This window comes from Moschus berezovskii, chromosome X (genome assembly GCF_049115385.1).
Source record: "Moschus berezovskii isolate FMDL1 chromosome X, NW_MosBer_1.0, whole genome shotgun sequence".
Taxonomy (NCBI): Eukaryota; Metazoa; Chordata; class Mammalia; order Artiodactyla; family Moschidae; genus Moschus; species Moschus berezovskii.
Genome location: NC_142488.1, coordinates 5,718,965 through 5,731,586, shown reverse-complemented (window position 1 = coordinate 5,731,586; position 12,622 = coordinate 5,718,965). Strand labels below are relative to the sequence as shown.

Here is a 12,622-nt window from a genome sequence, read left to right as displayed (position 1 = left end):
TTTTGTATATGGCTTTTATTATGTTGAGGTACTTTTCTTTTATTCCTAGTTTGAGTGTTTATATCATGAAAGGGTGTTGAGTTTTTTCCAAATGCTTTTTTTTTGCATCAGTTGAGATGGTCCTTTGGGTTTCGTTCTTCATTTTGTTAATACGGTGTGTCACATTGATTTTTCTATGTTGAACCATCCTTAAGACTCCAGGAGTAAATCCCGCTTCTTCACGGTGTAGAATCCTCTTAATGTGCTATTTAAATGAGGTTGCTAGTATCTTGTTGAGTTTGTTTGCCTCAGTTTCTTGTCGTTTCTTTGTTTGGCTTTGGTGCCAGGATAATGCTGGCCTGATGGGATGAGTTTGGGAGTGTATCGTCCTCTTTTAACTGTGGGGAAGAGTTTGAGTACTATTGGTGGTAATTCTTTACAGTCTGGTGGAATTCTCCGGTGAATCCATTTGGTCCTGTTTTCCTTGTCGGACGGCTTCCGATTACTGAATTAATCTCCGTAATACTTAGAGGTTTGAACAGACTTTCTTTTTGCTTTGATCTCTAGCTTGTATATTTCTAGTAATTCATCTGTTTCTTGCAGGCTATTCATTGTGTTTGCTTACAGGTTTTCACATTATTCTCTTTGAATCCATTTTATTTTTGTCGTTGGTTTTAATGTACTTGCTTTCATTTCTGATTGTATTTATGAGCCTGGTTTTGTTTTGTTTTTTTCTTCGCTAATCCAGCTAAGTCTATATCTTTGACATGGAGTCTCTTGCATTGCTTAACATACAAAGCACCCTTGATGGTTTAGGCACGGAAATATCCTCTTTCTTTATCCACCCAAGCCTTTCAAGTGGTTTTCCTTCCAGAATTTTTTTTTTTTTTTTCCTAAGATATACTTGAGACATGGTGGTTCTGGTTTAGGCACTAAGCTGTATCCGACTCTTGGATAACCACATGGCTTATAACCCACTGGGCTCCTCTGTCGATAGGCCTTCCCAGGCAAGAACACTGGAGTGTGTTGCTCTTTCCTTCTCCAGGGGATCTTCCCAACCCAGGGATCCAATCCATGTCTCCTGCTTGGCAGGCAGATTCTTTCCCACTGAGCCACTAGGGAAGCCCATACTTGAGATATATTCTACCACAATTCCAAGAAAATGATGTCTTTATCCAGCTAGCCTGGTAGTTTGGCTGGAATGCCATCAAGCCCATATTGTGAAGTCTACTTGGTGATCCAGTCCATGTAGTATCGCCTCCTGGCTTTCCCAGTGACCAGGTATTATTTAAATGATCCCTCATCCCGGGTAATCAGTGAAGAGAACTGAACCCCAAAACCAGCTCCAGCATAGAAAGAGATGAGAACTTGTTCCCCCTAGCCAGTTTAGTCCTGCTGAAGTCTCCTGGAAGACCTCTTTGTCTCTGCACACATCACATGCCAGTCACAGACTCAGGAAGGACAGAAATCTAGTTTCCACTCAGACGTGCCGCACCCCCGAGTTCCCATCTGTGCCGCCTCCCTCCCATCACCTCTTGTATGTGAGCCAAAGCTGAGTCCCGCCACAAAGGCAGCCTCCCGGCCCTGGAGTCCAGGGAGCGGTGACCGTAGCCAGCAACAGTGACAACTGCCCTCTCTCCAGATCCAGGTGTTCCTCTTGTCCCCTTGCCGCTTTGATTCCGTCACGCAGCTCAGGATGATAGAGGTGGGGCCCTTGACTTCCGTTTCTTTTCCCTCTGCAGTTGTTTTCTAGGGGGGCATTTTCGGCTGGGGGAAGGCAGCTTGAGCCCATGAGAGAAAGGAACAAATCTCTAGAGAGGGCGTATTATGAATTCCATGTCCTTCATTTTGGAGAAGGAAATGGCAGTCCACTCCAGCATCGTTGCCTGGAGAATCCCTGCGGACAGGAGGGCTATAGTCCACGGCGTCGCAGAGAGTCGGACACAACTGAGCAATTCACACAGACGTCCCTCATTCTGATGATGCAGCTCTGCCTTCAGGTGAGCGCTGTGGCCTGGCAGGTCCTTAGTGCGGCAGGGAGTGCAGGTTGCCGGGGAAACAGGCCCCGCCACAGTGATGCGGGAGGTCTGCCTGGGCCGTCACCAGGGTGACCGGCCCCTGATTATGAGGTGGGGGCGGCTCTGCCTGGGTCTCACCTCATGGAGGGTCGGGCTGGCCCATGCGGCTTGGAGGCTAGCCACGAGTGACTTGATTACCTTCTCATTAGCTGTGGACATCTCTCTTTAAAATCAGCCGTGGATGTTCTAGGAGGGAAGTACATTTTTTTTTTTTAAGCTTTTTATTTTATATTGGGATATAGCTGATTAACAATGTTGTGATAGTTTCAGGTAGACAGCAAAGGCACTCAGCCATATGTATCCTTTCTCCCGCAAACTCCCCTCCCATCCAGGCTGCCACATGACATTGAGCAGAGTTCCCTGTGCTGGACAGCAGGTCCTTGCTGGTTCTCCATGTTAAATATAGCAGTGTGTCCATGTCCATCCCAAACTCCCTAACTATCCCTTCTCCCATCCTTCCCCCTGGGAACCATAAGGTTATTACAGAGGATTGAGCAGAGTTCCCTGTGCTGTCCAGCAGGTCCTTGCTGGTTCTCCATGTTAAACACAGCAGTGTGTCCATGTCCATCCCAAACTCCCTAACTGTCCCTTCCTGCCATCAGGACGGAAGTACTTTTGCCCAGTATGCCCTGTAAGCATTTTCCACATCCCTTAGTGATAAAATATAGAATGTAAATCAGCCAAGGGTCTAATTATTTTCTGAGAATAGACATCTTCTTAACTGTGGCAAAAGTTTTAAACCAAAAAAAAAAAAAGAAATACTGAAATGTTTGTGGTTTTACATAGGAAAAATTTTGACATGGAATGTAAGGAAACCATCAGAACAGTGTTCCCCATGAAGGGTGCTGGTAACCTCCAGTGTATTTTTTATTTTAATTATCAGTTTTTAATTTAAAAAATTATCTCTTTAGTTTCGCCGCCGCTAGGTCTTCGTTGCTGTGTGTGGGCTTTGTCTAGCGGAGGTGAGCAGAGGCTACTGATTGTGATGTGGGTGATTCTTACTGCGGTGTGGCTTCTCTTGTTGAGAACGAACTCTATGGCTTACTTGTCCCACAGCCTGTGGGGTCTTTCTTCCCCAGGCAGGGGTGGAACCCCTGAGCCCTGCGTGGGCAGAGGGGTTTGTCACCCCTGGACCACCAGGAAAGTCTACCTCTCCCTGTATTGTGGAGCAGATTGCTTCAGTCACGGGTTCTTGGAGATGTATGCCGGTACTGTGTTTTGGCATCATTTAAGCAGGAGTGAGTTGGTTGGGAAGGCCAGTAAATAAAGTCGGTGGTTTTAATGGTATGAACCCCCTGAGAAGGTCTCTTGTCGCCGTGGCTCTTTGCCTTTCCTGCTCTTTTTCCCTGGGGGTGGGGACTAGGGGGGGATTTCCCACGGGAAAGCCCAGGATGTGGCTCCGGGCCCGTGGAGTGGAATGGGACAAGACACTGCCCAGGACTGCCGGCCCGCGCGCACAGCCCTGCGACACGGGCCCCTCGGGAGCGCAGGGCCACCTCCACCGTGGCGTGTGGCCTGTGTGTCGCCCGTGGGGACAGGTCCCAGGTGGAGACAGGCCTCACTCGGATAGGTCCTCTCCGGGGCTCGGAAATCACTCAAGCCAGGACAGGCTTGGGATTTGCTCATGTTCCTCTCGGGAGCGCCCGGAAGACTACAGCGCAGCCGCCCAGCGGGTCCACCCGAACCCACTTCTTCTTGGCCAGGCGCCCGAGCCTCACGTCTGTTCCCGCCCGTCTGCCTTTTGCTTTTCTGTTTAGCTCCTCATTTGTCTGCTGCCTTTAGGCCCCCGTGGCCATCAGCCGGTGTGCCTGTCTCCCGCCACCCTACTTTGTGCATACACCTTCCAGCACCCTGGCAGGAAGGCACTGGCTTTCTCAGGGCCACTCTGTACCGTCCTTCTTCCTTTACTGAACCCCCGTGTGCCCTGCTGCTGAGTGGGTGCTCAGGGAGACACGGAAGAAAGGTCTCCTCCACGCAGTCCACAGTCACGGGAGGACACACGCATCTCACTTCAGCTCAACCGATCAGGCGTGTCTGGCTCTGCGACTCCATGGACCGCAGTATGCCAGGCCTCCCTGTCCATCACCATCTCCCTGAGCTTCCTCAAACTCGTGTCCTTCCATTCATAGAGTTGACTAAAATGTCTTCATCTTTTTTGTCTTACATATAAATAAATTTCAGGTCTTATAATATCAGTTCAGTTCAGTCGCTCAGTCGTGTCTGACTCTTTGTTAAACCATGCACTACACAGTCTGTGGAATTCTCCAGGCCGGAATACTGGAGTGGGTGGCCGTTTCCTTTTCCAGGGAATCTTCCCAATCCAGGGATCGAACCCAGGTCTCCTGCATTGCAGGCAGATTCTTTACCAACAGAGCCACCAGGGAAGCCCCATTACTTACTGTTTAACAGAGATTCCCAGGTGGTGCTAGTGGTAAAGAACCTTCCTGCTAGGTTCGACCCCTGGGTCGGGAAGATCCCCTGGAGGAGGGTATGGCAACCCACTCCAGTATTCTTGCCGGGAGAATCCCACAGACAGAGGAGCCTGGCGGGCTACAGTCAGTCCATGGGGTCGCAAAGAGTCAGACACGACTGAATTGGCTTAGCACGGACACACTGTTTAGCCATTCAGGGTGCCTCTTTGCAGACCGTTTCTTAGGATACCTCTCTGATGCATGTATGCACACATACACATCCCTTAAAGTAATTTAAAAAAAAAATCACCAACATCCAAAGCAAGGACTTGACACATAGAATGAAAATCCTGAAATATTTAAATTACATTGTTTGGCCTTTTTTATACGAAGAGACAGGTGTTAAGCAAGTGGGAACTTTTTTTGCTTTTTTTGGCTTGTATATGAGGTGAGTCTCCTTTATGAGCCTGAGAAGCGTCGGGGACTAGCTGAGAGTCAGGTCCTCCGTGTGTTCGTACGTGTGCCTGCTTGTCAGCCTCGGGTTGTTTTAGCACCTACACTTTCCAGGTGATGCTCTACAGTCCTGCCAGGTTTAAGGAAGCTGCCCAGAGACGCTCAGAGCTGGCCTCTGACTGGTAGGGGCTCCAGCGTGCAGAGCTGCCCTGTTTCCAGGGAAAGATTTGGAGAACAGGCCCCTCAAAGGCAATGACGACTCATAGGAAGAGTCCCCTTCCAGGCTGCGCCGCGCCCCAGAGCCTGAAATTTCCACCCGCCCCACTCTTGAGGGGGGCTTCCCTGGTGGCTCAGATGGTAAATGATCCTGCCTGCAACGCGGGATCCCTGGATCAGAAAGATCCACCCTTGAGGTAGCGCCAGTGGTGACGAACCCCCCTGCCAGTACAGGAGATGAAAGAGACTCAGGTTCGATCCGTGGGTTGGGAAGATCCCCTGAAGGAGGGAATGACTGCCCGCTCCAGTATTCTTGCCTGCAGAGTCCCGGGGACAGAGGAGCCTGGCGGGCTATAGTCCAGGGAGTCGCAAGGAGTCAGACACCACAGTTGAAAGGAGACTGGCCCTCAGGGTGAGTCAGCAGGAGGTCATCCCCTTTATCTGCCCCGGAATGTGAGCTCGCAGCCTGTGGTCATGCCGTTCCAAAGCGACTGAGTAGAAATCCATAATGAGGTTACAATGCAGGCATTGCTCAGGGTGCCCTTTGAGGGGGCAGAGGTGTCAGTGCAGCACTGGGATGTTGTTTCGGGGGGGCTCCGAAGAGCTCCGGTGCCATAGTCCTTTCTGTCTCCGCACAGACGGGAATTCAGAGAGAGCAAAGTGGTAGATACGACGTGGCTAATTAGAATAAGACGCCTGTGAGGTTTGCCAGCAGGAAGAGAAGGCCTGCCGCGCCTCGAGAAGTTGGCGGGCCACAAGTGTATAACCAAAAGAAAAGCAGGGAGGAGGAGAAGACCACCTTTGTCCTCATTCTTGAGTAGATGTCACGCTTCCATCATCGGCTCCTCCTCCAGGGGCAGGGGAGTTTTCTTGTCTTGCATGGCCAAGCTGTTGCACAGAGTTGTTTTTTCATGTGTGCAGAGCATGACGAAGTCACTGAGCTCACTGGGCGGGCTGTGGGCCTCATGCCGCCATCCTTTTATTGTCTGGGGGCAAGTCTCCTGCTTCAGTCGCATGGTTTGCTGCTAAGCTCTAATGGCTTGGCCACCTGATGCAAAGAACTGACTCACTGTAAAAGACCCTGATGCTGGGAAAGATTGAGGGCAGGAGGAGAAGGGGACGACAGAGGATGAGATGGCTTGATGGCATCACTGACTCAGTAGACATGAGTTTGAGCAGGCTCCGGGAGTTGGTGATGGACAGGGAGGCCTGGCGTGCTGCAATCCATGGGGTCGCAAAGTCCGACACGACTGAGTGACTGAACTGAGTGAAGCCTGCTTGGTTTTGTGGTTAAGCAGCTCTCCTTTCTTGAGTGATCATTTAACATACGGGGTCTCCCATATTTTTTGCGCTTCCAGTCCGCTCGTGGGGCTAACTGTCTAATCGCCTGCTTTGTCCGTGCACTCTGCCCCCGTCATTGGGAGCCCTACTTTGAGAACCTGCTCCTATAGGTCGCCGCCCCCTTGCATCTCCTGGCTGGCATTCCAGTGGAGAGATCTGGTCTCGGGGTCCGAGGTGGCAGCTGGAGGTTCTGGGGGCTTCTTCCTACCGCTGCCAAGAGCCGGGGCTCCAGTGTTGTTCCCGTGTTATGTGTGTCTCCTGTTTCTTTCCTGAGCTCTGTGCTTGATGGCTAACAGTTTGTCAAAATGTTGCCAGCACACGTTCCTATTTGCAGTCATGAGCTATGACCTCTTCTCATAATCACGGCCCCCTGTTTCTAACCTCCACCACGAGCTCTCCTACCTTGGGTCCGTTTCATCAGTTTCCTGTGGCTGACGTACCAAATGACCACAGACAACAGAAATTCATGCACTCACAGTCCTGGAGACCGGAAGGCTGAGGTCAAGGTGTGCGCAGGGCCACAGTCCCTCCAGAGGCTCCAGGGGAGGCTCCTCCCCGCCTCTTGCAGCTTCTGGGGGCTCCAGGCGTCCGTCCCTGGGCTGGTGGCTGCCTCCCTCCGTCTCCACGTGGCTTCTTCTCTGTGTGCATTGCCCCTTCCTCTCTAGTGAGGACACCAGTTACTAAGGGCTCCAGTTGCTGTGTTAGGAACGTCTGTGGGTCTCTCCGAGTTCATATAGTTGAAGTCCTGACCCGCAGTGTTACTGCATTTGGAGCTGACCCGATTGAGGGGTGGTGAGCTCATGAGGGAGGTGCCCCAGGAATGGGATTAGCGCCCTTCTGCGAGAGGCCCCTCAGAGCTCGCTCACTCCCCCAACCCCCCACATCAGGACACAGGGTAGGTGGCTGTGAGCCAGGAAGAGGGCCCGCTCAGGACACACTGGGTATGCGGGCACCTTGGTCTCGATTGCAGCCTGCAGACCTGTGAGAAACAGATTTCCGTGTTTACATACCAGCCAGGCTGGTTGGGGCTGTATGACAACAGCTGGAACCAAGCAAGATACACGTCACTGGTTTGAGCATGCCTGCGTGCGTTGTTTAGTCACGTATGGCTCTCTCTTAACCCCCATGGACCGTAGCCCACCAGGCTCCTCTGTCCATGGGGTCTCCAGGCAAGAATACTGCAGTGGGTTGGCATTTTCTTCTTGAGGGAAATCTTCCCGACCCAGGGATCCAACCTGAATCTCCTCTGTCTCCCGCGTTGGCAGGCAGATTCTTTACCGCCTAGCCAACTGGGAAGTCCTACTGGGTTTAGGGCTGACCCTAAATCCATGCTGATCTCATTCTGAAGGTCCTTCATCACCTCTGCACAGACCCTCCTCGTCCCAGGTCAGTTCAGTTCAGAAGCACCAGGGGTAAGGACCTTCACCTCTAGACCCACGTCCCAGGTCAGTTCACGGTCACAAACCCCAGGGGTGAGGACCTCACATCTGCTCAGACCCTCATTATCCCAGGTCAGTTCATGGTCAGAAACCCCAGGGGTGAGGACCTTACCCCTGCTCAGACCCTCATGTCCCAGGTCAGTTCACGATCAGAAACCCCAGGGGTGAGGACCTTACCCCTGCTCAGACCCTCATTGTCCCAGGTCAGTTCACGGTCAGAAACCCCAGGGGTGAGGACCTCACCTCTGCTCAGACCCTCATTGTCCCAGGTCAGTTCACGGTCAGAAACCCCAGGGGTGAGGACCTCACCTCTGCACAGACCCTCATGTCCCAGGTCAGTTCATGGTACAAACCCCAGGGGTGAGGACCTTCATTTCTACACAGACTCTCGTCCCAGGTCAGTTCATGGTCAGAAACCCCAGGGGTTAGGACCTCATCTCTGCACAGACCCTTGTCCCAGGTGAGTTCACGTTCAGAACACCAGGGGTGAGGACCTGACGTCTTTTTTGGGGCCCACCACTGGACCCACCGCCCTTGAAGGCATCCCCTGTGACCTGTTCCACGCTGGTGCCAGCCTGTCACCTCCCAGACAGTGGCACGGTCACCGTCTAGGAGAATGGGTCTCCCTTCCCCCCGGGGGCTGCGAGGAGGAGGGACCAAGCCTCGTGTCCAGGAATGCTTAGGTTGGAGGTCTGGGCTGGCCAGCCCGCTCCCGGCAAACCCCGTGCCAGGACGGGCGTGGTGTCTGCTCTCCCCCCGGGTGGTTCCATCAGCCGAGCCCCCACGCCGCCGCCTCCCCGCAGGACTCTAGTCTCCACGGCTGCTCTGCGGTCCCGAGATGCATGCTGAGCCTGTCCCTGAGTGGTGTTGCCTCCCTGCCCCGGGTCTTCTCCGCTCCCAACCACAGCGCGTCTCTGGGTTCAGGGCAGCAGCTGAAAGAACCCGTGTCCCCTGTCGACCTTCTCTGCACGTGTGCATGTGCAGACCCACTTTCCTGGCTCTTCCGCGTGCAGACCTAAGACCCACTTTCCTGGCTCTTCTGCGTGCAGACCCACTTTCCTAGCTCTTCCGTGTCTCTCCTCAGCAGCCCGAAGCCTCTCGGATGAAGTCAGGCAGAAACACCTCTCAGCATCGCTGATCCTCGACGGTTCTCCTTTCCTTCCCTGTAGATCAGTCCTGGGAGTGCTCATTCTTTGTAGCAAGAGCTATCTGTGTGTGCCGGCCCTGAAACCCACTTGAGCACACCGAGGCTACCAGCTGTCTGCTGCCTGCGTTTCATTTATGTACCTAATTAACGAGCTTCTGTGCAGAACAGAAGTCCCGTCATGTTTCTAGTCTTTTTGGTCGCAGAGAGACTAGGAAAAAGTCAGCGGATGGTATTTAAAGGACACAGAAGGTTTTGAAGGGATGGGGCAAATCTGTGTTAATATCAGGAAGTTTGAGTGACTGATGAGTGACTGTAACTCAAATTTGACGGATTGGGGGCGACCATGGCTACTGCCATCTCGTGGGGCCTTATCTTGCTGTGTGTGCTTTTACGGGCAGGATGTTTTACAGGCGTTCCTTCACAGCGTCACCACCAGGAACCCTCATTGTTACTGTATCCCAGGGCAGAAGCGAGCCCCAGAGACAGGGTCTACTTGCCACGGGCTGCGGTTAATCTCCCCATCTCTGGGTTCATGTTCGTGTCCATCTCACACATCTTCACGGAGCTCGCCTGATTTAGTAGGAGTCATTCCCGGACTCCCCTGGGGTTCCAGTGGTCGGGAATCCAACTTTCAGTACTGGAGCCATGGGTGGGCTCCCTGATCTGGGAAATAGGATCCCACGCACCCAGGGCCAGCTAAACCCCACGCATCGCAGCTAGGAAGGAAACCTGCACACTGTAGCAGAGATCCTGCATGCCGTGACTAAGCCCCAATAATAGCCAGAAATAAATACATCAATAAAAACAACAAATCTTAAAAAAAAAAATTTAACAGTCATCCAAAAACTTTTTCATTCATTCCCCTGTGGATAAAAATGTTGACTCTATATTCCAGTATAGGCTTCCTTGTATGTATTTATTTTGGTATCGTATTGTCCCGTAATGTTAGTGCATCACAAAATATTCACACAACTAGAAGTATTCGAAGGATAAGCTAAAATGACATCAACTATATTTAAATTTTTATAATCAGTAGCATCAGAGAACTCTTCCAGCAAAATTTTCTTTTTCAAGTTTTACAGGAAGCATATATTTAAATATGCCGCAATATTTTTTAGTATGTTGGTTTATTATTGGGTCATACATCTTGAACCTTTTTAAATGCAAATCATGTTGATATTCAGCTTTAATCACCATATCCAGACTGAGCTGATTATTAGATATGTATTTGTTATAGGCATCCTTTCATCCTTGTAATTCACCAGTTTCATGAAGGTTTTTTATGGAAATTTAGCTAATGTAATTCTCCATATTGGTCGTTAGTTGTTGCAAGCTAATTAAATAGTGTGGCTTTTTAATATTTCAAATAACAGGTTCCAACCCCATAGCAAATCTTCAAGTAGAATTCTTTCATAGTGGTTGTAAGTTGGCTTCAGTGTGAGGTTAAATGTGTGTGTTCACAAGACATATGGGTCTGTAGTTTTTTGTATGCCTCTCTCCAGCTTCTGTATCAGAAAAGTGCCGGTCTCAAAAAAACGAGTTGGGAAGTAAGTGTGTTGCCTGTGATTCTGTGAGGTTTCCTTAGGATTGGCATTGTTTCTTCCTGGGACGTTTGGTAGGTTCACCAGTGAGGGCGTGCGGTGCCAGGTCCGGGATGGTTCTGAGGTACAGACTCCGTATCTTTCCAATGGGTCTAGGGCTAGTTACGTTATCGCTGTGCTCCTGAGTGAGCTGTCAAAGAACTCTTCCAAAGAACCTCTTTCTCTTTTTCCTTTTTATGGCTGAGTAAGATTCCATTGTACAGGTGTACCACGGCTTCTTTATCCGTTCATCTGTGGATGGACATCTAGGTTGCTTCCACGTCCTAGCTATTGTATGTAGATAGGTTCACGTGGACTTTTTACCCGCTGAGCCGTCAGGGAGGCCGTTGCTCCGACTGGCGTGCAAGCAGAGCACCAGCCATCCCATACAGTCGCCTCTGATCCCCTGGGAAAGGCCATCGCCGAGCCCTGAACTGCTTTTCCACGGTGCTGCTGAGTGGAGATGTCCCGGTGCTGGCATCCCCGCCCCATGAGGACAGCGATGAGATCAGACGAGGCCGCGGGCTGGGGGGAACGGGGCAGGCCCAGCATCCCCCCGAGGCCTGCCCACCCCCATCCCTGACGGTCGCCCTCTCCACCCCCTCCACCCCCCAGGCGTGGAGAAGCTGATCCGCCACCTGCGGAAGCACGGCGTGCAGTGCGCCGTGGCCACCAGCTCGGGGACGGCGTCCTTCCAGCTGAAGACCAGCCGCCACCAGGACTTCTTCGGCCTCTTCCACCACGTAGTGCTGGGCGACGACCCCGAGGTGCGGAGCGGGAAGCCCGAGCCCGACATCTTCCTGGCCTGCGCGCGCCGCTTTTCTCCGGCTCCTCCCGCGGACAAGGTACGAGAATCCACACCTGGGAACGGGGAGACACCCGGTGCGGGTCGGGGGCTCTCTGTGCCCACGCAGATGGCTGCTGCGCGGCTCCTGAGACTCTAGGCCAGGGCACTGCGGGCAGCGGGAGCGCCGTGCCCGGGGAGGGCCCTTCACTTCGTGGCGGGGAGCGCGGCTGCCCCGGGACACCGGGCTGGAGACACACACCAGACAGAACCGCCCGGGGCGCCCGGGTGCGTCCCAGAGCGCCTAGACCTGACCGAGTTCGGCCGACGGGCGCTGGGCGAGGAAGAGGCGCCTTGGGTGGCGCGGGACCCCGGCAGCCTGGTTTGTGACATGCAGAGCTGGACGCGCAGCTCAGCGCCGTTCGGCGATTCTGACGTCAGTCAGCCACCCTTGCAGCCCCTCTGCCTGCGCGCTTCGGGGTGATACTTCGTCACCGCCGAGCTGGTGCGCGCGAGGGCCCTTGGTTTTCATTGAGCGGTCGCCAGGCTTCTGTGTGTTTCTCCCACTGGAAGGGGCCGCAGGGGAAGCTCCACCCTGCATCACGCAGGGTCCCCCGTGGGGAGGGGAGGAGGTGTCTGAGCCTGGGCGAGGCTGATGGTGAGCAGTGGTGCCTCGTGGCGCTCCGCGGCTGCTGAGATGCGGGGCAGAGCTTCCGCCGTCCGCGGTGCGGATTCCGGAGCATCCGGGAGCTTCTTCTGAGGCGTGGTTCCTGGTGACCCCGGGGTGTCCCCTCCAGGCAGGGCGCATATCCACTGGGGCGACGGCCTTCCCAGCTGCTTCCTGGATCCTGAGAGGGTGCCTTGAGGGGAACCCGGGCAGGGAAGAGCGTTTCCCTGGAAGGTCGTCTCACCGTTGTGGCCTCTCACTAACCAGCGAGCCGGTGCCGCAGAAATCACAGCCTCAGGACTGTTACTCCAAAACCGGCCTCCAGAGGCAGCTGAGATGGGGGATTGTTCTTGAATGACCTGCTTTTGGGGTTCAGGACCTGACTCGCTGCATTCAACCTATAAGGGGATTCGAAATACAGAATGCCCCACCCCCACCCCCGCCAGCCTGTGCCTGATCTCAGACTCCCACTGGGTCTCCCATGATTCAATATACCTAGGACACGAGCTCCCAGGAGTTAGTGCAGA

General features: G+C 53.1%; 1 protein-coding gene across 2 annotated transcripts in view; it reads left to right on the top strand.

Moving 5' to 3' along the window:
• Positions 1-12,622, top strand: part of LOC148773210 (pseudouridine-5'-phosphatase-like) — a 69,800-nt gene that overhangs the window by 37,556 nt on the left and 19,622 nt on the right. For both annotated transcript variants that reach the window (XM_088834124.1, XM_088834125.1), the window contains exon 3: positions 11,260-11,489. In XM_088834124.1, the coding sequence (XP_088690250.1) occupies positions 11,260-11,489 (230 nt within the window). The remainder of the gene's footprint in view (positions 1-11,259; positions 11,490-12,622) is intronic.